A 25,382-nucleotide genomic window follows, 5' to 3' on the forward strand; every position below is an offset into this window, starting at 1 on the left:
ACCATCTCTGTTTAAAAATAAGTGTCATTTTAATAAAAAAATTGTGTTTTAAAATAAGTGTCACTTTTAGTTTCAATGCAATGATAAGCAAAAATTATTCATTTGTTATAAAGGGATCATTCGTTATTTAATACACCCTCTGGTCACTAATATAAGAAAAAATCCACTTTTTAGATATATTCAAGTAATGATGTATGTGACATATAATAAAGACCACATACATCATTAATTGAATGTTTTTAAAAAGTGAATTTTTGCTTATATTAGTGACTAGAGGGTGTATTGTTTATTATTTATTAAATTCAAAGAAAGCTATGTATAAGTACCAAATTATACTCCTTCAAAAAAAAAGGTATCAAATTATACATCATCAGTTGGAGAAGGTAACCGCCTCTTTCCTGTGCTATATATATGGACGTCATAGGTAGAGAGCTGATCATCATCTCTATCTGTAGTTTCCTATTGATGTATCCTTCTAGGTGCTATGCCCTAACGATGAATTCAAATTTTCCATCCCCCCCCCAATCGATCTGTTTTGTGCTTCCTTTTCTTCATCTATAAATACCCTCATTGTCTTCTCTCATCTCACACCGTTTTACGTTTATTTAACTGATTTGAGAATACATCTTGAGTGTTGCATCAGTTTTTAGAGTTATGGCATCTGCTTTTGATAACTTGTATGAAATCAAATCTGGAAGAGAGGCTTGGAGAATCAAGGTTAGGGTTGTTAGGACTTGGAAAGTTCTAAGTTTTATGAATCCAGGACCCTTTGTACGAAGGTTGTTTTCTAATTTGTTGGTTAGAAACTCCATGAGTAATCCGGTTAAGGTATGGGAGCAGACTTGGGAGCTTCTGCCTGATATAATTCTATACTCTAAAAGACGACTTCTTATTTCTCAAGAATCCTGGTGAGTTGGTTTGAATTGTTTTGAGTGTTCTTCAACTTCACGCGAACAACTAATTCATTTATGTATTTTTATTTTCAAGACTGCAGACTTCATGATATCTACAGAAGATTTGAAGCAGTTGTGTTTGATGGAGATAGACAAGATTCTTCGAGTCAATGGTAAAGCTTTGCGTGAATTTGATTGCATGCCAAAGATTAGTGGCAGAGATGTTGAAGAGTTTGATAATATTTTACTGGCCAATGAACTCTCATATGACAAAGATGAAATGCATTCCTTACACAATCAACATTATGCTAATTTGAATGAAGACCAACTATTGGCATATGAACGTATTGTTGAGGATGTGAATAAGGAAACGTGTACTATGTTTTTTGTTGATGGTTACGGTGGTACTGGTAAAACCTATTTGTGGAATGCTTTGTCTTATCGCTTTCGTTTTGAGGGGTTGGTTGTACTCAATGTAGCTTCGAGTGGAATTGCAGCGTTGTTGTTGCCTGGTGGTAGGACGGCTCATTCTCCGTTTGGAATCCCCATGACCTTGACTGAAGTATCCTTTTGTAGAATGAAAAAAATTAGTCATAAGGCTCAACTTCTTCGTCGAACAAGTCTTATTATATGGGATGAGGCTACAATGATAAATAGATTTGCAATTGAAGCTTTTGACAGGTCATTGCGAGATATAATGAAGCCGGCTTCTGAAGGGGAAGATGCATCCCATGTTCCCGACATCCCATTTGGTGGAAAGACAATTGTTTTTGGGGGTGATTTTCGTCAGATATTGTCGGTTGTTCCTAGAGGCTCTCGTGCGGATATTGTTAATGCAAATATCAATTCATCGCAATTACATGCTATTTTTACTTAAAAACACATGCCTTTTTGTGATGCATTCTGGAACGCAATGATTGGAGTGGACTGTTTCCTGTGATGTGGTTCAGTTAACTTGCTTTTGTTTGGATGGCTATTTTTTATATTGTAATATGCCTTTCTCATGTCATAGGTACATGTCATTTTTAGAAGATACCTTTATTCGATTAGAATATAAGTAGTTAGGACATGTCATTTTTAGAAGATACCTTTATATTGTGAAAATGTTGGAACTAAATGCAGCATATTGATGGTATATATCATTCACAAGTTGCAGAGAGTTATTGATTATAGTTCAATCACAATTACATATCACTCCAAACCTATGATGATAATTGTAACAGATGAAGCTAATTTTACAAAGTTTCACTTTTGAAACTTATACTCATTTGGATGCTAATATTGATATGTGGTTCAAAATTGATGTTAATGCTATTGCTGCTGCTTTGCTACTGCAGACTTAGTGATTTTTGGTATTCATGATTTGGTAAAGGTGGTCGAGGACTGTTCGTTTATGAGTTTAAGTCCTTTTTGGTGTTCATATTTTTGTGGGATTTTTTGTGTTTTTATATTTTAAATGTTTGCGTGTTTGTGTGTTGTATTTCCATCTACCTCTGTTTATTTGCTTGTGTCGTGCTATTTACTTCATGATGGACACGTTCGTATAGGAATCCTTATGTGCTTGAAAGTAGTTAGGAATCAAAGAAGTTACCTTGTGTATAGGAATCCTTATGTGCTTGTGTATAGGAATCAAAGAATAGTTTTATGCTTTAGCTACCTTAACGTTTTAAGGTGTAGCTTGAAAGTTTTATTTGGACAAGTGTCATTTCTAGAATTGTAGTATCGTCTCACTACTCCTATTCTCTTTCCTATTAGTCCGTCTTTCTTCACCTTCTGGAATATACTTTGATGCTTCAATAGTTGCCTCATCAAAAGTGTCGATGCCTGCTATGGTTTCAAGAACATAAGAAGCATCTGACACATTCCTTCAAATTGGCCTGTACGAAACCACACAACTGATGTTACACATTTATTTTAGAACAATGTCTTTTGACAGGGAAGGTTGTGCTTGCAAATGCAAGAATATATTAGCCTGTAAGCATTTCCAATTTTCCACACACACACACACAAGATTTTGGCATGGTTCTTTTTTCCATCCAATTTTGCTCTTATCAGCAGTTATAAATTAAAAGTAAACAGTAAATGAATACACCAGTTAGCAATTTGTTTCTTTTGTTAAAACGTTTGTTTCTCTCTATTGAGAGAAATCAAAATGACAAAATAATAGTATTGTAAACAAAACTATTTGATTTTGTTTTTATATTTTAAATTGAAACGAATGTTATACTATAAATGTGATAAAATAGACATACTAAATTGCTCAAAAAAAAAAAAATAGACATACTAAACACAATAGAAATGCGGAGAAACCATGTACAGGCTTACCCGAGTCTTACCCGACTGTGTCTTACCTTGCGCTAATTGGAACTACAATTGCTCTAGTGGTGAGACCAACTGTTGGCTTGATGCCCACCACTGAGTTAAGACCTCAGGGACATAAGAGTGAGTTAAGACCTGTGTCGTGCTGTTTACTTCATGATGTACACGTTTGTATTTTTGTATCAAATTAGTATCGTTGTTGTGAATCTTTGTGCAATTGTGTATAAGTGATAGGCTTTTGTTCATTCTTACGCTTGCTGTCTTAATGTCTGTTTGGGTCTTACGCCTTCGCCTTGGTGTTGTTAATCAACGTCTGTGTTGTCCGTGTATCGCACGGGTTACACACTAGTAGACATACAGTTCAAGAAAAAATTCTAAAAAGGTACTACTTGGTTAATAAAAAGCAAACTAGGTCACCTCAAAAAGAAAAAAGAAAAATCAAACTAGGTATAAAAATAATCTCACTTTTTTAATTACATACTACATCCGTTCCTTTTAATTGTCACTTTTTAACATTTTACACAAACCAAGACAATCAATAAAAGTTACTATTTTTGATATAATTGTTTTTACTTTTACTATAATGACCTTATTAATTTAATATTTCATTTCATGTGTTTCTCTCTCCGCAATAAATATCTAAGGGTAATATTGGTAAAACAACATTTAATGTTGCATTGAACTTTAAAAGTGACGGTTAAATAAGAGTAAAATTTTTCTTTAAAAGTGACAATTAAAAAGGAACGGAGGGAGTATGTTGATTAAAAGGTTAAAAAAAATCTGATATTATAAGATTTTTGTTTATATTCTTTCAAAAAAAAAGATTTTGTTTATATGAAAACTTAAAATAGTAAGTATCACATTTATGAGGGGAATGTGTCACAATATACGAGATAGATACATAATCGCAAGTCACAATTTTTTTTTTTTTTTGAAACGGCCAAATAGATACATAATCGCAAGTCACAATTAATTTGTCACAACACAAAAAAGGCACGTGATTAATTCGTTTATATTTGAAATTTTTTACTTAACAGGTATACAAATTTTATCAACAAAAAAATTATATACTTTTTTTTTTTAGAAGAAATTTTATATCATCTACAATGGATTGAAATTTTAACATCCCTTTAACCATCTTTAACTATCTACAATTGTTCTTTAACCATCTTTATTGGAAGATTTCAATCCCTTATACCATGTACAATGGAGTCCTTCTGCTATTTGAACAATTGTTTTTTTGACATGGACTCCATTTTTAATTGTTCTTTAAGTTGTCCCAGAATAATTATTTAAATAACATGTCTCGTCAATTTTTTCAACGACACTCATTTGATAAATACTCTTTATTGGATTGGAACATATAAATGCTTAGAAAAAAGTCACAACATATATTTATAATATTCTTTCCTCCAAACACTTTTTTTTTTTTATGTTTTTATATAATAAAAAGCTAATACACGCCTTGACCAAAAAAAAGAAAAAGAGCTAATACACGTATTATTATAAATAAAAAAACTATTTCTTAAAAATATATTATTATAAATAATAATTTTGACCAAACTTTTATTATAAATAAAAACTAGTATTTCTTAAAAAATATTATTATAAATAATAATTTTGACTAAACTTTTTTTGGTCAAAATACAATGAATTATATTTTTTTTGACAAGATACAATGAATTATTTGTGTTTTGTGAACGACTAGTGTTTTTTTTAACCAATATCTTCTGCACTTGCAGTGGTTAATTTATCAAGTCGGGTATGATCACATTAGATGACAGAGTTCACTTTTAAGATATTTAACATTGTAGCATACTCAAAAATGAATTCGAACCCAAGATCTCTGATTAAATTGAAAAAATCAATTATTTTCTCATCTAAGTGTTTTTAGACAATGACTGGTGTATTACGACATATTATTGATTATATTAATTCTATACAAACATAATTAATTAGTCATTTAAATTAATTATTTTTAGGTTAGTGTAACTTATTCCAAATCTGGATAAATGGATAGCCTACTATTAGACGGTCAACATTCAGCGTAAAATTTAGTTGAATCTCTATAACATAAATCAAATAGCTAACTACAATTAGTGAGACATAACCTAATTATTGTTGTAATTATTCAAATTATTGTCGAATTGCAGTGTCTTCATGTCCAAATAGTACAACTCAATTTTTTTTTTTGGGTTACCGTGTTATAAGTAAAAAAAATTCATGCTTAGTAATGACTAATTTCCGTCGAAAAACCTATGAATCACACAATACGAGTTTTTATGCATGAATTGAATTTTTTTTCACACGCAAGAGTCAAAAATCAAACCTATAATCATTGAGTCCATATCCCTTATCACTCAAATCGGTTCATTGTTAGTATACACCTCCATATGCTAAGTCCTTTAAAAAAACTCTATATACTAAATGCCAACCCAAACACAACCTTTTAGTGTAACCGATTCCATATCGGGATAAAAAGATAAACTTGTACTATTACACAATCAACATCCAACACAAAATTTAATCAAATCTCTATAACACAAATCAAATAGCCGACTCAACTTATCAAGATAAAACCTAATAATTGTTATAATCATTTAAATTATTGTCGAACTTTAGTGTCGTCCCTATATCCAAAAAATCCAACTCCGTTAATTTTTTTACATTACCATGTTATAAATACAAAATTTTCACCGCTATATAGCAGTGATTAATTTCCATAAAAAAATATATCAAACACAAAATATAAACTCTTCAACCTTAACCAAATTTTTTCTCATCACTAAAATCAATTCACTCTTGGTAATTGGTACTCCCTCCGTCCCGGAATAACTGACCCATTTTCTAAAAAAAAGTGTCCCAAAATAACTGACCCATTTCAATTTTCAATACAACTTTCTTCATTCCCAATACAATATAACACTAAATAATACTACTTTTATCATTCCCAATACAATATATTCCACTTTCCCCTTTATTTATACATTTTTCTTAATCTGTGTGAAATGAGCCAAGGGGTCAAATAAATTGGGACGGAGGGAGTATATAACTAAGTGCCAACCCAAACACAACCTTTTTATTCATAAGTTTTTTTGTTTTTTTTTTTTTATTCATAAGTTTTTTTGTTTTTTTTTTTTACAACACTGAAATTTAGGTTTTTTTTTTTGTTGGGACTTGAGAGAATGAATATAAAAGGGGCCGTTTTTTATTTTTTCGAGTGAGAGCAAAAGGGCGCAGTTTATGGATTGCAACCAACACTAAGCTTCACTCACCGCGGCGCTTCTCAACTACTTCCCATCCCATTCCCTTTCTTCCCAAACCTCTTTCACTGTAACTCTTAACTCAATTCGATTTGGGTTTTTCTCTTCATCCCTTTCATTCTCTCTTTTTTTTCTTCGGTGAGTTTTGGTTCTCGTTTTCGTTTTTCAATGCTGTCAATTCTATCGAATTTTTCATGCACCGTTTAATTATCATCATTGATCGAATTTTTCGTTTTAATTCATTCATTATGCAGAAATCGTGAAGTAACATTTGAACGGAACGGTTTCGTGTTGCTGTTATGCCGCCTGGACGAAGAAAAGGCGCCAAGAAATCAACGGCCACCGCTGGTTCTTCACGGTCCCGGCGGCAATGGAACATTGGCGATCTCGTTCTTGCCAAGGTTAAAGGCTTCCCTGCTTGGCCTGCAACGGTATGTGTTTTTTTCTTAATCTTTACTTAAGTTTTGAATTTCTTTGTTAATTATGCTGTTGTGAATTACACTGGATCATTTTTATTTTTTTTTGATTTTTTGTTGTGCAGTGATTAGGGTTTATCATTGATTAGGTTAATTAGCGGTTTTGTTTTTCTGTTCTATTTAATTGAAAGTTATTGTGTCTGATGAGTGATGGCTTTGATGAGTTTTCAATTTCCGTTACATTAAGCTTGTGTTGGGGTCTTATAATTTGGTGGCACATTGATTTTGACTGAATCTGATGATAATCTTATGGAGATATTTAATTCAAAGCTTTGGATTTCTTTGTTAATTATGCTGTTTACACCGGATCATTTTTTATTTTATTTTTTGATATTTTTTCTGCTGTTTTCTGGTGTGAAGTGATTAGGGTTTATCATCGATTAGGTTAATTAGCGCTTTTGTCTTTCTGTTCTATTTAATTGAAAGTTATTGTGTCTGAGGAGTGATGGCTTTGACGAGTTTTCAATTTCAGTTACGTTAAGCTTGTGTTGTGGTCTTATAATTTGGTGTCACATTGATTTGGACTGAATCTGAGGATAATCTTAAGGAGATATTTAATTCAAAGCTCCAATGTTATGCTTGATTTTTTTTAGTGGGGTCTAATGGCTTCTCAAAATTTGATTAGAAATGGTGATGTATAACAGAAGGTAGATAGATCAGAGGGTTAAGCAAGCATGGGATCGTGCCTTGCAATTGCAATATTTTTAGCTTATGGTCATATATAATATATAATGTATCTTGTATATGTGTTTTATTTTGTTTGAGGCAGTCTCATACTATGAAGCACTACACTGACACCGGATACAACACTGACATGTCGACACCGATAATGATTTGAGAAAATGAATTATTTGAACATAAGCACATATGTCGCCGTCAGTGTTCGACACGTCTTTGATGAGAAAATGAATTGTTTGTTTGTTTTTAGAGAGATTTAATTTGGCTGATTACATTCTTTTGCTGAGGACAGGTAGGTGAGCCGGGGAAATTGAAATGGGTCCGCCCAATAACTACAGCTGATCGAAAGAAAGTATTTGTTCACTTCTTCGGAACTACTCAAGTGTATGTATTCTAATCCATATCTCATTTGATTGAAATGAATATGCAATTACTATGCCTTTGCAATGATGTATTGTATAACTTTGTGAAAAATGTACACTGTTTGATGTTAAAAATACTATGGTCAGACAAAGTTACATTAGCTGTATGATATTGTTAATCCTGTGTTTTTGACTTAGAGATAACACGGTAAATAGTAAGGCCTAAATCCTAATAATGGCGTGAACATGCAGTAGTCTAATTGACGTGTTTGAGATTTGGTATTTTTTGGAAATTCATTGTGGGCTGTGGTGTTAGTAAATAATTTTCCATGTAAATGGTCATTCTTTCTAGAATTTATTGATTAGGCAGGTTCATAAACTAAACACATTGTTGATGAGGGAAATGCTAGGCATTATAATTGTCATTGAGAAAATCAAGTATGTGAATTTAACTGACTTCATAGTTTGTTATATAAATGTACACGAGTGCATTTATTTTATCGCAAGCTCAACTATTGATTTTCCATAGTTGTAACTCCTCCACTTTTCCGCATAAACTGAATACCTAACTTTAGAGGAGTCAAATCAATACTATTATTATGTTAAGGCAGCTTTCTTTTTGCATGGATATTTGGAAAATTTGAGAGTATGTTGTCTATTTTAATACTCTTTATTACCAAGACAAACTGATGGTTTCAATAATTGTAGTTCACCTGCGATGATAATGTTTGTTTATTCATACATGTTTTTACTTAGCTTGCCCATATATTGTAACAAATAAAAAGCAAGTATGGATGATGGCGGAAGCACGGTAGCTAGGGCACACAAAATACAAAAAATTGGCAATTTATTATAGGAATCTAATAACAATGCATTGACAATGTAGTAATATTTAACTTAGACATGTAATCATATTTCCACCACATTGATCTTTGTGCAAATATTTTAGGTAGTATTATTTATTACAGTGTAGAACCACAGTGAGATATGATTGGATGTCTGTGTCAAATTTTCTTGCATTGTCGGTGCGTAGTTATTAAATTTTTACAGTAATAAAAGACTAATAGCATAAAATAAAAGCTATGAACTTAAAAACACATCGTAAGAATTAAAATACACCAAAATTATCACAAAATTCACAAACTTAAAGATTGAACAAAAAATCCTAGAAGAATTAAGGGTGATTTAGAAAATAGAGGTGTAGACGGATACTAGAAAATAGACAAATATAGAGAGATAAACAGAACAGAAGAGGGGGAAGAGAAAGGAAAAGAGAGACTCAGAAAACAGTGAATTAGACAAAACAGAAAAGGAAGAAGAGAGTATGAAAATTAGAAGATGAAGAAACAGAGAGGTTGTCTGATAATACGCTGTTCATTGGACGTGAGTTATTCGCTTTAGCTGGTAGAGGAGATTCGTCAAGTATCGGGTTTGAGTTTGACCTGAGAGTGAAATGTTTGAATTGCAACAGAAGATGTATGGTGTTTAGGGTTTAAAACACGTTTTTTTCTTCTTCTTTAAATCTAAAGAGATGTATCCAAGCTAATTCGGTACAACAGTCAATAAAACATAGAGAAAATTACACTAACCTCCACTGAGGTTAATGTAAATACAACCAACTACCCTTCTATTTTCCTAAAAATCATTAACCTCACATGCCATTAGAATTTTCTGACTTCCATTAGAGAAACAACAAAACATTATTCTGCATAAATTGGTATTCGTCGTTCTCCAACCGAATCACCATGCCCATATCACTTACACCACCAGATTCACCATGTATAAATTGAATTGCAACAAAAGATGTGTAGTGTTTAGGGTTTAAAACACATTTTTTTTTTTTTAAATCTAAAGAGATGTATCCAAGTTAATCCAGTACATAGTCAATAAAACAAAGAAAATTACACTAACCTCCACTGAGGTTAATGTAAATTCAACCAACAACCCTTCTATTTTGCTAAAAATCATTAACCTCCCATGCCATTAGAATTTTCTGACTTCCGTTAGAGAAACAACAAAACGTTATTCTGCATAAATTGGTATTCCTTGTTCTCCAACCGAATCACCATGCCTTTAATGATAAAGGAATGGGTCTCACAAGTGATTTAGTTAAAAAAAAGGGAGGTCTGTGATGAGTGAAAAATTAGAGGGGGGTGTGGGTTATATTTAGAAAACCTTCGGGGAGGTCTGTATAGTTTTCCCTAAAACAAATTAACCATCTTACTGTATTAACATTTGAAAATTTAGACCCCCAAACTTCTATATTAATCAAAGAAAACATTGTACTTAAAATTATTTTGTCCAGAAGAAAATGTACTCTTTGTTGCTTGTAAAGGTCAAAAGATTCAGTGTGAAGTGTTAAAGTCATCATCCTCAAACAGAGCAGGAAACATTGATATTAATTTTCAAATTTCTATAAATCAGGTTCATCTTGCATCTGTTTTGTCTGATTCGATTTCTGCCAGTTTGCATAGGTTTGTATCAATGTGTCCATAAATTGTCATAGTTATGGTTTTGCTTGGTTTTGGTTTGGACCATGTCCGTTTGTTCTCCATATTTTTCGGCAGTGAGAACCTAGTGTTGGATTTGATTTGGAGGCCAGGTCCAAACATTCTATAGGATCACTGTATGTCGTCTTTCTCCTCCATAGACAAGTGGAAATCTCCGATTTAGGTTTGGCTGTAAATCTTTTCCAAGGATCTGGACAAGAACTTGATCAAAAGCCTTACTAGGTTAGAAGAGTTTAAAAACTTGATGTTTTCTCCTCTCTTGAAGATCTTTATTGGCTTCTTTTTATTTTTGTTTTAGATTCTGGTACAAGTCCATCTTCTGCCATAGTTCTGGTTGACTTGTTTGTTATGATGATTCAATGCTTTAACTCTTAAGATTATAGATTTAGGTTTTAAAAAATATTTTGGAATGCTCCCCAATGGTGTCTCAAGTAACATAAACTTTTGAGATACCTCCATCTAGATTATGTTCAGCAACCGAGTTGTGATTATATATCTTCAATATCCCACATTTTGTACTTATTATTGTGGCTCTAAGGTGGATTGTCGAAGCGATTAGGTTTGTGCTTTGCCGTTAAAGCCACCTTCACCAATCTCATCCACTGTAAATAATTTTTTTTCATCCAGCTTTAGAACTAGCAAATTCTGCGTCCTTCAAATGAAAGTGTTGCTTTTAGTAGGGTCAAATAGAATGGGTTGTGGTGGTGAAGGTATTGGGTTTTCAGAAAGGAGGGCAAGTTGCATCAGAGTCCTTATGAGAACCTCTGACACCATGAAAAATAAAGGTTCTGTAATAATTTTTCTGTATATAAATGTACAAAATATATAACATACATTCTCCTATAACTATAGAGAATTGATAATTACCATTTAGGTGACAGCTACCTATCTAATCGATGACAGATAGCAAATTTATAAAAAGAAAGAATATATGATAACAATTTATGAAATGAATAGAAATTAAATGGAAACAATATATTTTTCAGATCAGAGAAGATTGTTGAGATATTTGAAATATTCAGTTATAATAGGATATACAGAGCTTATTTGAATCTGATCTATCTCCATCCAATTATTTACAACAGAATATTTCAAACATCTCAATGAAGATATTGCAATAAGGCATGATATGTGACTTAATGTTGATGTTGATTCAACCCTACGCTTTTGCGGATGAAGAGGAGGAAATGATTTAGACCAAATTGAAATGGGAAGGTGGAGTTTGTAAAGTAGATTTTGAATTTCCAGTTTGACGTGATTTGGTGTTGATTGAATCCTATGTTTGTGCGCAAAAAGGGAATGAAATGATTTACACCAAATTGAAAGGGGAAGGAAGGATAGTAAAGGAAGTTTTGAAATTTCAATTTCCAAATCAATGGTTTGATTGAATGAATGTTCACGGTTCAATTTTTTTAATTTTAAGTTAATTGCGTTGTATTTAAGAGCTTGTATAACTGTTTTCAATGTGGATTCGATGCTTTGATTGAATGAATGTTCAGGGTCATTATTATTATTATTATTATTATTATTATTTTTTTAAAGTTAACTGCGTTTGTATTAAGTACAGTTGTCTTAATTTGAAATGGCATCTTATTCTGTAGTGCTTTCTGCAATCCTGCTGATATTGAGGAATTTACTGAAAAGACGAAACAGTATCTTGCCGAACAGTATCTCACGAAACGCCAAGGAAGGAGTGAATTTGTTCGTGCCGTAACAGAGATTATTGAAATTTACGAAGAAAGATATAATGGAGTTGATGAAACCAGCTCTGCTGGTGAAGATTCTAATGCAGACGAGGTAAATTCACCTGACCTATCTGTCAACTCAGGGTTCAGGGATCAGGTGGATACTCCTTGGGAAATCAATTCACAAATGAAACCATCAAATTCTGTGACCGGCAAACAGGAGCTAGTTTATGCAGCCGAGGACGACTTAGTTGTTGCACCAAGGGGTGAATCTTATATTATTCAAAAGGCCACTGCTGATGCTGTTGCAACTGCAACTGTAAAATCACTTTTTCCAGTGAAACAGGAACGCGGATCAGTTCAAAGGTCCCAAAGCTCATCACAGATCCAAAACTCTGTTGCACGTCGTAGTGATGGTGCAAAGAATGGTGGCAATAATGATGGCAACATACCAGCTGACACAATAAGTAATAAATCTATTAGAAGGATTAAGCATATCAGGAAATCACCTGACCTTTTTGGCTGTAATGATACCGATTCATCTGCATTTGCTTCAAATGTTAGCATGGAGGGAAATGGTTCTGATATTGTTACAATCAATTCTGATGTCTGTAGCTTAAATGAGGGAAGTACAATATGTTCTAATTTAAAACTTGAACAATCTGAGATTATTGAGTGCTCCGAATATGTTGGGTTAAACAAAGCCCTTGGTCATGAAGTGAAGGCTGTAATTGGTAAGAAGAAAAGAAAACCAAACAGGAGGAGGAAAATCAATAATGCTGGTGCTCAGAATGCCAATCAAAGTTTGCAGAATATGTCTGAAAGTCCGAAAGAGAGATGCTCCGACCAAGATGGAGATGAACACTTGCCCCTGTTTAAGCGGCGCAGAGTCAGAATGGCTATTAATTCATCATTCACGGAGGAAGAACACAATCAAATTGCACAAGTACAAGAGAAAAGCAGTAAGGAAGTTATTATTGACTCCTCATTGCAGATAATCGCATCCTCAAATTGTGAAAACAGTTGCCTTGCTGATGGAGACTCATCAGCATTGAATGGAGTTTCGGTCAATGTTTCTCGTAAGTTACTAGCTCCCTGTTCTGAAAATGGGTCAAATGCTTCCAAAGTTAAGAAAGACCAATCATTTGGCTCTTCTGTGGATGATGAATCTTCTTTACCTCCATCTAAACGAGTCCAGCGTGCCTTAAAAGCAATGTATGCCAATGCTGCTGAAGAAGCAACTTGTATTGAATCATCACCCTCTATAATGACATCAAGTGGTAGAAGCTGTATATCCGCAACCAAGAGATGTTCCTGTGGCAATGATTGTTCTGATAACCGCTTGTGTAATTTAAATCCAATGATTTTAACAGAGGATAATACGTCTTTTGAAGAGGACAAGACCAAGTCTCAACTACATGAATCTGGCAAGGATGTCATTCCAGGTGCTGGACACCAAAGTAGTGAAGATCTGAGTGATTCTGGGGTTTGTGCGTTTGCTAAAATAGATTCAAAAGTTCTGATGCATGAAAAACTTTCACCTAATCTTGATGTGAAATGTTGTCAAGTTGGAAGCAATGAAGCTTCACTAGGTTTATTAGTACCCCCAAAGGCTGATGAAAGTATCAGACCTGTGATCCATTCAAATGCATCTGATACATTAGATCATCGTGGAATAAATCTTGATCCTGTGGCGGGTCCTAATGAAAGTGCCAAATTGTTATGTCAAAAGATTATCAACATGCCTCAGAATTTGACGGTTGTTTGCGAGGATATGAAGGGAACAGCTGGCGACCGAAGTAAAATCAATGACACGTAAGCTTACTTTTTTGCTTGTTACAAAATTAGTTTCTGGGCATCTATAACCTTAAAGCAAAATAGAAAGGATAATGAAAAATAAACGATTTTTACAGCCTGCTTATATTTTTTTTTTCTTGTAGAAATTTACTTCTATTTTCTTATTAATCTTCATAATGGAGGAAACTTTCTAGAGAAGCTAAAAAAATTTAGCTTACCAGTGAAGTGCTAAGTATGCCATTTTAAGTCCATTCCAAAGGCCGAGATTTACGGATTTCAAAAACTGCTCTTCAAATGTGCATAAACTTATGTTATTCACTTGAGTCTTGTTTTCCCCCTTGTCTAGTATTGTTTATTATAGAATTTGACAGGATGGATTTATGCTTAGGCTTGCCTAGTTAAAATCACACTTCTGCAAGTAAGATAGGTATAGTTGTTGATTAAGAAAAACAGAAATAGCACCTCCTGAGTTAACGGAAACCAAGAACAGGAGTAGAGGAGGCCTCCTTTCACAAGAAAAACAGAAAAGAGAAAATTTCCCCCCTCAGGAAGAATTCTCTCAAACTCTTCCCATTATTCAAAATAAGTTTCATTTCATGTCTCATGTCCTGACTCTCCCTAATCATCCTCCCCTTCCCTGATCATTTTTTGCTTGTTCCCAGAATCCTAAAAATCCCTCACTCCATTTGCATGTTGCCACCTGTCCAGGTGGTTCTTCTCTACATTGCACTAACTACCTGCTGACTTGGCATAACCATCTTGGGTGAATTAAACGTTTTATTGTGCCCTATCAAATTCAATTATACGGGGTCATCTTTTGTGCAACGTTGTCAAATAGAGACTACAATTGTGTTACATCATAGAGGAATTTGAACAAACCGCTATTATCCGCAATCCACAATATGTTCATCTGTGTTGTCAAATAGAGGCACTATTATTTAGTGGAATTTGAACAAACCACTATTTTCAGCGTTCAACAACACTTGTTTGGTGGAGTTTTATAGAATAGAATATATTAGGCAATCTTTTAAAGAATGAAAGTTAAAAAGAACAATTATTCAATGAAAGTAATCTATGTTTTATTTCTTTTAATTCAAGAAAATTAATGTATCTTCTTTCGGTTCAGGCATGTGGTTGTGGAAGAGGTAAAATTTGAAAGACAACAGGAGGATATGATTTCTCTATCAATATCCAATGATTGTTCAGGGGAAAAGGGTGGTTTGGGCATTCCGGCGAGCTCATCAATGACTGATGGAGGAGTTTGCTTTCCACAAGGTTCACCTCCAAATATATCAGTTCGCCATATTTCTACATCAGACAGTAGTAATATTCATCAAAATGGAAGTTGTAGCCCTGATGTACTCCAGAAGAACATCTTATCTGGTCCTATTGATGGACGGAAAGATGGGGCGGAAGCAAATCAACAACCAAGATCTATGGGCAAGTCAACTGAAGCGGGAGATGCTGCTTTGTTATACTTTGAAGCAATGCTTGCGACATTGACAAGGACAAAGGAAACTATTGGTCGAGCAACACGCATAGCTATTGACTGTGCAAAGTTTGGCATTGCAACAAAGGTAATATGACAGTCCCTTTTTAATCCTTATTTTCTCCTCCCTGTGTCTCTATAAAATGTTAATTATATATTTATGAATGCTTTTTGAATTGAAGTCTACTTTTGACATTGCAAATGAATACGTTCAGGATTTAAAAAAAAAAAAAACTATTTTTGGACAAATGATTTTTGTGATATAAAACAAAGGAATTATATTTTACTAGCTTTGGTAGTCAAGGGTTATCCAATTTATCTATCTCGCGAACTCATAATTATTTGTAACTCTCAAGACCTCTTTGTGTGATCACCTTATCTACTTGACTGCTTATTGGGGAAAATACTTGGGTGCCTTTGGTTCATTTTAGATGAGAGAGAGTGTTGGATGAATGATTAAAATAAATTATTTAGATGAGATAATGAATGGTTAAGAGAGAGAAAGGAACAAAGGCACCAATGGCACCAAAGGCAAAGGCACCCAAGTGCAACCCGCTTATTGGGCTTCCATTGGGTACAATCTAGATTTACATGGAGCATTTTTTGTTATTGTTGAGAGTCCTACATTAGATGTGATATGGTCTGAAAAAGTGCTTATAAGTGGGAGACATCGCTTACCTTACTTGCCGGTTTTGTAGTGTGAGTTAGACCCAATCCAATTTTTCAGATGGTATTAGTCTATTAGAGCTTATCCAAGATCTGATGGGTTATCCGCTATTGGACCACTCAAGTCAAATTCTAGATATTCAGTCCTATGCGCGAGGAGGGTGTTTTAATAGTCCCATATTGGATGTGATATGGCCTGAAAAAGTGTTCACCAGTGGCAAACATTACAAGTCGGTTTACTAGGGTAAAGGCCCAACTCAAATTTTAAGAGTTACCTATAAGTAGCGAGACAAATATAATTTTTTTCTTTTGGTATTCATAATGTTCTAATTATTATGTTCATGGTTGAAAAACTTGTTGGAAGTATATGGGTTCATCAATGATGGGATGAGACAACTTTGATGTCCAAGTGTTACCCTTGTTTTTGAAGATGATCATTATTTACTTTTACTTTCTATATTCTTTAAAGTATAGAATGATGATAGGAAATGATTTGAATAGTGTTTTTATATTATGCATGAGAGGGTTTTGCTTATATTTTAGTTGCCTATTTGGCCTGAGAAGATTCACCTTCCAGCAGGGAGAGCATCTCTCCATCACTTTGTACCCATTTTACACACAATTTGATCATACGATTCCTGTTATCTATATCAGGGGATCATGGTTTAATTTATTTGTCCTGGAGTATAACTAAGAAGTTTGCACACATGCTTTGATTTAAATTCACGACCTTTATGGTAGTTAAACCATTCAATTGCTGTTCCTTATTAAAAAACTTATATATTTTCCTGACAATATGTGCATTTTTGGGGGATTTGGCTGTGGATGTATCTAGGTGGTGGAAAGTCTTGTCCACGGTCTGGAAAATGAGCCAATCCTTAGTCGAAGAGTGGATCTGTTTTTCCTTGTTGACTCTATTGTTCAATCTTCTCGAGGTTCAAAAGGTAATTGTTTATCTCTTGATTATTTTTGAATCTTGCCAACAAAACGAAGAACATGTGTATGGGTATATGCTGATGTTGAAAAAAATATCAGTGATATGCATTTAGTATCTGTTGATGTATGGAAATTTGATTTTCCAGGAGATGCTGGTGGAGTATATCCATCTGCTATGCAAGCATTCCTGCCACGCCTATTGTCTGCTGCTGCCCCTCCTGGAAATCCCGCACAAGAAAATCGAAAGCAGTGTCTTAAGGTAAGTTGATGGAACTTCCTGTTTAGTAAAAGTTAAACAAATATGCTCTTTAATCTTGCATCTCTTTTTTTGTGTCATTATTCTTGTTAACATCTGTTCTAAAAATTATGTAGGTGTTAAGGCTGTGGTTAGAGAGAAGAATCCTACCAGAACCCATTATTAACCATCACATCCAGGAACTGAATTCATATAGCAGTTCAGCTTGTGCAAGTGTTTACTCGCAGCGTTTGTTGAGAACAGACAGGGCTTTAGATGATCCTATAAGAGAAATGGAGGGTATGCTTGTTGATGAATATGGAAGGTTCGAACCTGTTTGTATTAAAAGTTAGACTTAATTATTCTATCATACTTTACCGGTGTCTGTACTTAAATCATCACATTTACTCCTGCAGCAATTCAAGTTTTCAGTTATCTGCATTTCACATGCCCTGTAAGGTTGAAGATGGAGGGAGTGATTCTGATGGAGGGAACTTCCAGGCTGTCGCGCCTCAACATGAGTCTGAAGCATATGAAGTACAAGAAGCGTCTCATGCGTCTGAAGCATATGAAGTACAAGAAGCGTCTCATGCATTTGAAAAACATAGGCATGTGTTGGAAGATGTTGAGGGAGAGCTTGAAATGGAAGATGTGGCACCCTCTTTAGATGTGGAATTGAATTCGATTTGTAATGTTTATGGAGGTAATGCATCACAGCTTGATAAGAAACTTCCTCTGTCCTTTGCTCCTCATTTTTCACAAGATGTGCCATCGTTTTCCCCACATCCACCATCATATGCTCCCCCACCACCACCTCCTCCTCCTCCACCACCATCCCCACCAACAATGCATCTCATGTCAGCTACCTCCAATCAATATCGCACTGCAGCCGATTCAAAAGCTTTTTCAGATTCACAGGTATGTTCCACAACTTCTGCTTGGATTTTTTACCCAATTGAATCAGAGGCAGCAACAAACCATTCATTCTATAATTTTTTTTTTTCTACTTGGGGTTGGGCCCATATTTACAGACAGTGCATGGCAAAACATTTCATTCTCTGGCTCAGCCCTTAGCTGCACCAAGAAATAGTCAACCTATGGATGCAACGCAGTTTCAAATCCCAAAATGTAGAGACGTGCAGATGAAAATACCAGAGTCTGCTTGCTATTCTAACAGTTATCCTGTACGACCACCAGAAAATTCTAGGAGTGCTGATGGTTTTGCTGTGCATAATAAAGGTTATATACTACGGCCACCACACCGCGTGCCATCGGATCAGTTTTCTTTTGTTCATGCAGAAAATCGTCTGAAGTCCCAGAGGGAGGTTCCACCACCCCCTTCATACTCCAATAGACACCACTCGGTGCAGAATCTGAAGAGGGAAAATTTCTATAACAATCACGAGAGAGATGGAATGAGATATAATACTCGTGCACCAAGTGAAGAGAGATGGAATACTCGTGCACCACATGAAGAGAGATGGAATTCTCGTGCACCAAGTGAAGATAGATGGAATACTCGTGCACCAAGTGAAGATAGATGGAATACTCGTGCACCGAGTGAAGAGAGATGGAATACTCGTGCACCAAGTGAAGATAGATGGAATATTCGTGCACCGAGTGAAGAGAGATGGAATACTCGTGCACCAAGTGAAGAGAGATGGAATACTCGTGCGCCACATGAAGAGAGATGGAATACTCGTGCAGCATATTCTGGTAAGATTTTTTATTTTTTTATATTTGAAAAAAGTATTCTTGTAAGATTATTATAATTGCTGATGCATGTGATATTTGGGGGCAAGGGGTGGGTAGCCATGCCATTGTTTTGCTTTGGTTATGGATGAATGTATTAATGATTATCTTTGAATTTCTGTTTCATGTTTCTTGCTATCACAACAAAGGTGTGCTTGCCCCTTATGGTTGTCATCCAAGTGAATCAACAAGATCGCGAGGTCATGGTTGGAGACTTCCTTCCTCATCAATGAATTACAGATACTCCATGCCTTTTAGACAGAACTTCGATGATGCAATTCCAGCAGCAAACCGAGGTATTTACCATCTGCTTAACAAATGTCCATCATGGGATTTTTTTCATTTGCTTCTTTCGTGAGTTATGGGATATTACTGGAAAATATTAAGGTGTATGATGATAACATTTCAGGCCCAAGCTTTTGGCGACCGAGGAGAACAGAAATTACCCGGCTATGAAGGCTTCCATACTTCTGCCTGTCCACAAGCCTCTTTTGATATTTTTCAACAATTAGTATTGTTGATTTCACTCGTTGAATGTTGGATATGACTCACTCTTTGGCGTGGGCCCTATCTTTGTTCATGAGAGGTAGTTTTTTTTCTCCATCTTTCTGTACAGGCAAGAAAGTTTCTCTGGAGAGTTGGCAGAATCTGCGCAGGGTGTGGCTATGATATGCTAGATCTGTATATAATTAATTAATTAATTATTGCAGCGTCTTATGCAGAATGCAAAGCAGGAAGAGTCATTGTAAAGTGGTTGGAGAGCTGTAAAATTTATAGGCTGTCATCATGTATCAAAATTTTTGTCGCCAACTATATGATTTATTTCATGGAAGCCCTTATAGATAGATGTTTAGACCAAAAATTTTAAATTTTTTAGGGGCAGTTTTCTGAAATTTTCTCCGTTTGTGGAAAATCCTCTTCCCTGAGGGAAGTTGAGCCGGTTGAGTTCCTTCTCTCAATTGTTTGCTTTTATTTCTTGTGTTATATCATTGACAAATACTCAAGATTTTTTGGTGAATAAAAAACATTTTAATGCAAATCAATGATATATTTTAATTTTTTTAAATTCTTCAGTGCGTATTATGAGATATGCTTCCCTTCATACACTTCAAAAAAATAGTGCTGCCTGAAATTTGGTAGTAGACAGACAACAGGGTATTTGGAACCTAAATAGCGCTGCCTGAAATTTGGTAGTAGGCAACAGGGTATTTGGAACCTAAATAGTGCTCCCTGAAATTTGGCAGCAGACAACAGGGTATTTGCAACGGGGTATTTGCCTGAAATTTTCTGAGTTACAGGATCTGGAATGTTTATATTGTTAGTTGGAATATAAAAGTGCAGAATGGGGATAGGTAGAGAGGATTGGTAAATTACTTGGACCATGTTTCAATTTAGTGATTATGTATGTTCTTAATTGGACAATATTTCATCTACGTGCAAGAATGGCCTAATCCACTTCACCGTCGTTGGACGGAGCTGTCATGGATACTTGTATTAGACTGGTTGTATAAGAGAAATTTGCTGTTCACACTTGTCCTTAGGCTGAAAAACACTATAAAATGACCAAAATGCCCCGCAGCAGTTAAGTGTCGCCGGTTTCATGTTCCTCCTCGGCAGTTAACTGCCGCCGGTTTTGAAAACCTCGACACTTAACCGCCGATACGATGTTAAATCAGCTGATAACAGCAAGCTAATCCCCTACTCACTATTTCATCAACTTTCCACACCTCTTCAATCCATACCCCAAATCCAAAAAAAAATAATCCCCCAATTTTGCTCCAAAATCATTGAAGCATCAATCTTAGGAGGTTTCAACACACTTTTGACATAAAAAAAAATAGGTATTGTTATTTTTAATCTGTTTGTTTTTGTTGATCTTGCTGTCAGTTTTTACAAAATGACTGACATGCACGTATTGGCAGTTAAGTTCTGAAGTATGGGGGCATCAGCAGTTAGCTGCCAATGGAATTCGGTAGTTAACTATCGATGCGGTGGCACCAAAAATGCATGCTACTGCCTATTTTTTGGGTTTTTTTTGTCTTAATTCATTATGCAATTGATGTTTATGCATTAGTTAGTTGTTAATTCATATAGTTATGTGTTGTTTATTTATAGTTATGGTTGAGAAAGCGGATGATGATCCGGGAGAGACAAAACCAATTTTGGTCGAAAATTTCGGAGATGTCAAACGCCTAAGGTTGAAGCCAAACTAAATATTGATGGAGCTTCCGTCCATGTTGAAGCTTCATTATATGTTGACTCTGGTGCGTCCCACTTGATGCCAACGAAGTTGACATAACTCATTTTTTTTTCCCGAAGATGTTAAATGGAAAGATAAGGATGATTTGCTTAATTGGGTATGTCGTCAAGCAAATAGGGCGGGATTTACAATTGTTATATATAGATCCAATTTGATCAATCCAATGTTGCATGTAGTGCGTGAAAGGAGTGGCAATCACAAAGTGCCGAAAAAAATAGATCGAAGCATGAGATAACGGGCTCAAGAAAATGTGGTTGTATGTTCATGGTTCGTGGATATCTTAGTAGGCAAACAAATGATTGGAGATTGAACATTCTTAATGGAGGTCACAACCATGAGATGAAACCAAGTTTAGAAGGACACATGCTTGCGGATAGATTAAAGGAGGATGACAAGAAGCTTGTACGTGACTTGACCAAGAGTTTGGTGCTTCCAAGAAATATTTTGTTAAATTTGAAGAGCAAAAGACAAGATTGCATGACAAATATCAAGCAAGTATACAATGAACGTCAAAAAATTTAGAAGTCAAATAGAGGTGACAAAACGGTGTTGCAGTATCTAATCTCAAAGTTGGAGGAGCACAATTATGTTTATTTCACTAGAACACAAAGTGAAAGTATTACCGTTGAAGACATATTTTGGGTTCATCCAACATCAGTTAAGTTGTTTAACAATTTTCCAACGGTTTTGGTTATGGACTCCACCTACAAAATCATCATGTACAAGACGCCAATGTTTGAGATAGTTGGGGTCACCTCGACCGATTTGACATATTCGGTTGGCGTTGGATTTGTGACACATGAGAAAGAGGAAAACTTTGTTTGGGTTTTACAAATGATGCTTAAACTTCTTAAGTCAAAGATTAATATGCCTAAGGTGGTTGTGATTGACAGGGATACAACTTTGATGAATGTGGTTGCAACTGTTCTCCCCGAAAGTAAAGCAATACTTTGTTATTTTTATGTTGGGAAAAATGTTAAAGCCAAGTGCATCACTGACTGTAGATATGTTTTGGGAAAAAAGGATAGGAAAGAGGTGAAACATGGTGATGTAGTGAAGACGATAATGAGAGCATGGGATGTTATTGTTGAATCACCCACACAAGAATTATATGCAAGTGCCTTAGTGGAGTTCCAAAATGTTTCTAATGATTTTCCAAAGTTTCTAACCTATGTCGAGAGCATGATATTGGATGTTGTTAAGGAGAAAATAGTGAGGGCATGGACATAACATGTTTTACATCTTGGCTACAGAACCACCAATAGAGTAGAATCGGCTCATGCTTTAGTAAAGAAATATTTGAGCAATAGTGTGGGTGATTTTGGTACTTGTTGGGAGAAAATACATGATATGATGGTGATCTAGTTAACTGCGATACAAACATCATTTGGTCGGAGTTGTACCGTATTGGAACATAGATTCAAAGACGTCATTTTGTACACTGGGTTAGGGGGTTATGTGTCTAGATATGCTTTGAGCAACATTGTTTTGGAAGAGTAACTTGCAGGGAAACATTGTGTATGGGCAAGGAAATTTGTGGTTGTGTTCAAAGGACATCGTATGGGCCACCATGTGCATGTTTTATTGCTATTAAAATCCGTGACAACAAGCCTATTTTATTAGATGAGATACACGAGCATTGCATAGGTTATGTATGGGTCAAGAAAGTAATGAAGATGGTTTTTCTATCGAGGAGGAGTGGAATGATGTTCAAAAACGTCTCAAGAAAGTCCCTTATCAAATGAAGCTAGAAATCAAAGAGGTTTTACGGCAGTTGGCATTTCCAAACACCACAGTGTTGTCTCCACCACCACGAAAAGTACTAACCAAGGAAGCAAAGAAAAAAGTAGACATTGCGAGGTCTAGAGCAAAAGGCATCGACTAGTCGAATCCCTTATTCGTGGGAGCATATTGATTCTAGGATTTTTTTTTATAACAACAAATTGTGGTTTACATAAATGGTCGAACATTTTGGTCACACTCTATGAGACTTGAGTTAAAGTCTATAACTCTTCAGCAATTTCTCTAAAAAAAAAAAACTCTTCCGCAATTGATAATGCTATACTTGTAGCGTGCCTGCTTAATCTAAATTTCTCTTTAATAAAAATTGATAAATAATAACATTTAAATTCTGGAATTAATTTTTCATTTTGTTTTCTAACTAGGTATCCCGATCAATGTCAAGAACTAATCACTAGCAGATATAGAACATCTATTTAAAATTTGAGAATTTTTTAATACCCACGAATAAAAAAGTTGGGTAGTGGGTATTCTACATAGAATTTGGATTTCATCAATTCAAATTCCATCAATTGTTTTGCATTTAGGCCATTTTCAAGATTTTTTTTGTTGTTGTTTGTCTTTGTAATATATTCAAACTATATTAGACTCTAATTATCTCTATATTGATGATGACTAGATTTACATTAAATATAAGAAATGTAGTTGAATTTAACCGTAAGGAATGGTGGTCCCGATGGCAGTAGAAAAAAATTAATTCTAAATTTAAATCCCCTTATAATTTTTTTTTTTAATGGCAAAATATATTATATATAAATATGGGAAAAGATCCCAAGTATTACACCAAAAGAAAATAAAAATACACCAAAATACCAATTGAAAAATCAACAACAATCGATTTTCCAGCACCACCAACAGAGATCAAAAAAGCAGCAGAAGAAGGTATGATGCTTCAAACGATCAAATTCGCCCACCACTCAACATCCGATAAGTCGGAGGAGACATCAACAAGCCAAAAGGAACTTGCATCAAAGAAAATAGCTTCCGATCTCGAATCAAAAGCGATCGGCCCACCAGACTCCCGACACAAATTCATAAGGCACCCCTCAACTCACGACCCACCGGACCAGACACCTAAACCTGTCCAAACTCGGCCCACCAAAATCCCGATGCCAAATTCGAAGACGGAGAAAAGGTGGAACAACAACACAAATCGAACCAGCTCAAACCAAAGCAAACCAAGAGAAGCCACTAACTCAACCACCACAAGCACAACCCCGAACACCTTTCCAGCGCCACCCTTTGGACCACTGAACCGTCTTTCTTCACGGAGGAGAGAAATCTCACATCATCCAGAGACTGGATCCACCACAACTGCACGACCCTTTGCAGACCTAAGGACGCCGCCGATCAAAGACCGACGACGAGGGGGAGGTTGGGAAAGCGCACAGAAGCTTGGACGACCAAAAAGAAGGTATAGAAACCAAAACCAGCACGGAAAAAGAACAAGCCCCTATCCCCGAAAACGAACCCCGAAACGAAAACACAAGACCCAAACAACCGAACACCCCACAAACACCACCAGCGACCCTACCACAACAAACACAACAGAAGTCCTGTAGGTACAATGAGCAACTACTACCGTCAACACGGAGCATCTATGCACCTAACCCTTTCAAGCAACATCAGGCACAAGTCTTATTGAATCCATATCTAGCATCCAACAAGAACACACACAGATGGACAAGACGAGAGAACACCACCACCCAACCAAAAAACCAACAGCAAAAAGGAACCAGAAAGAAAACAAACACAAAACACAAACAACAACACAACCAACACAAAATGCCGGCGAAAATAAACTAACCCTCGTGACAGCAGATCTAGAATCCATGGTGGCGAAACAACAGCAACCACGAAAACAGATCAGCAACACCAGAATCAGCCAAAGACCCGACAACGAGAAACCACCAACCACCACCAGAAAGCGAACCAACCAGCCCAACCCATCACCGCCAAAAGCACCGACGACGCGCCGAAAAGGACACAACAGCAGTGACAACCTCGAAGAGGGAGGATTCCGGTTGCAAGGAGAGCAGAACCACACCGAAGGGAGGAGTTGGCGTGGAGGAGGACCGACAACCCCGCCCTCCGGACATGAATCCTTCAAAGAACAGCTCTCAACGCCGACGACACTTCGAACCGGCACCCTACGAACAAGACCGAAAGTCACCCATCGAAACTACGACGGCGACGGCGACGACAGAGCAAGACCAGGAGAACGCCGATGGGAGAAGGGTGCGACGGTGGTGCGGAGAACA

General features: G+C 35.7%; 2 protein-coding genes and 1 pseudogene across 2 annotated transcripts; all 3 read left to right on the plus strand.

The window, feature by feature from the left end:
• Positions 1 to 770: 770 nt before the first annotated feature.
• LOC146910030 (uncharacterized) lies at positions 771 to 2,040 on the plus strand. Its single transcript, XM_085725098.1, has 2 exons — positions 771 to 908; positions 995 to 2,040. Exon 2 carries the CDS (start codon positions 1,000 to 1,002, stop codon positions 1,768 to 1,770), a length of 771 nt encoding a protein of 256 aa, XP_085581224.1. The 5' UTR covers positions 771 to 908; positions 995 to 999; the 3' UTR covers positions 1,771 to 2,040.
• Positions 2,041 to 6,434: 4,394 nt separating this feature from the next.
• LOC146910031 (protein HUA2-LIKE 2-like) lies at positions 6,435 to 20,100 on the plus strand. The gene is made up of 12 exons (XM_085730325.1): positions 6,435 to 6,613; positions 6,730 to 6,906; positions 7,922 to 8,013; positions 12,103 to 14,001; positions 15,110 to 15,560; positions 16,974 to 17,082; positions 17,221 to 17,333; positions 17,447 to 17,634; positions 17,726 to 18,227; positions 18,341 to 19,025; positions 19,211 to 19,357; positions 19,471 to 20,100. The coding sequence occupies exons 2-12, from the start codon at positions 6,775 to 6,777 to the stop codon at positions 19,515 to 19,517; spliced, it is 4,365 nt and encodes a 1,454-aa protein (XP_085586451.1). The 5' UTR covers positions 6,435 to 6,613; positions 6,730 to 6,774; the 3' UTR covers positions 19,518 to 20,100.
• A 1,078-nt stretch (positions 20,101 to 21,178) lies between these two features.
• On the plus strand, positions 21,179 to 23,341 carry LOC146910032 (PKS-NRPS hybrid synthetase cheA-like; annotated as a pseudogene).
• Positions 23,342 to 25,382: the final 2,041 nt, after the last annotated feature.

The sequence above is a fragment of the Medicago sativa genome, chromosome 7 (genome assembly GCF_051527215.1).
Source record: "Medicago sativa cultivar Bolivia chromosome 7, Bolivia_mono, whole genome shotgun sequence".
Taxonomy (NCBI): domain Eukaryota; kingdom Viridiplantae; phylum Streptophyta; class Magnoliopsida; order Fabales; family Fabaceae; genus Medicago; species Medicago sativa.

Excerpts from the sequence above, each read along its gene's own strand:
- LOC146910030 (XM_085725098.1), top strand. The coding sequence starts at position 1,000 with ATGATATCTACAGAAGATTTGAAGCAGTTGTGTTTGATGGAGATAGAC.
- LOC146910031 (XM_085730325.1), top strand. The coding sequence starts at position 6,775 with ATGCCGCCTGGACGAAGAAAAGGCGCCAAGAAATCAACGGCCACCGCT. Across the intron at positions 14,002-15,109 it reads CGAAGTAAAATCAATGACAC|GCATGTGGTTGTGGAAGAGG; the intron begins GTAAGCTTACTT and ends CTTTCGGTTCAG. Across the intron at positions 17,635-17,725 it reads CTTGTTGATGAATATGGAAG|CAATTCAAGTTTTCAGTTAT; the intron begins GTTCGAACCTGT and ends TTACTCCTGCAG.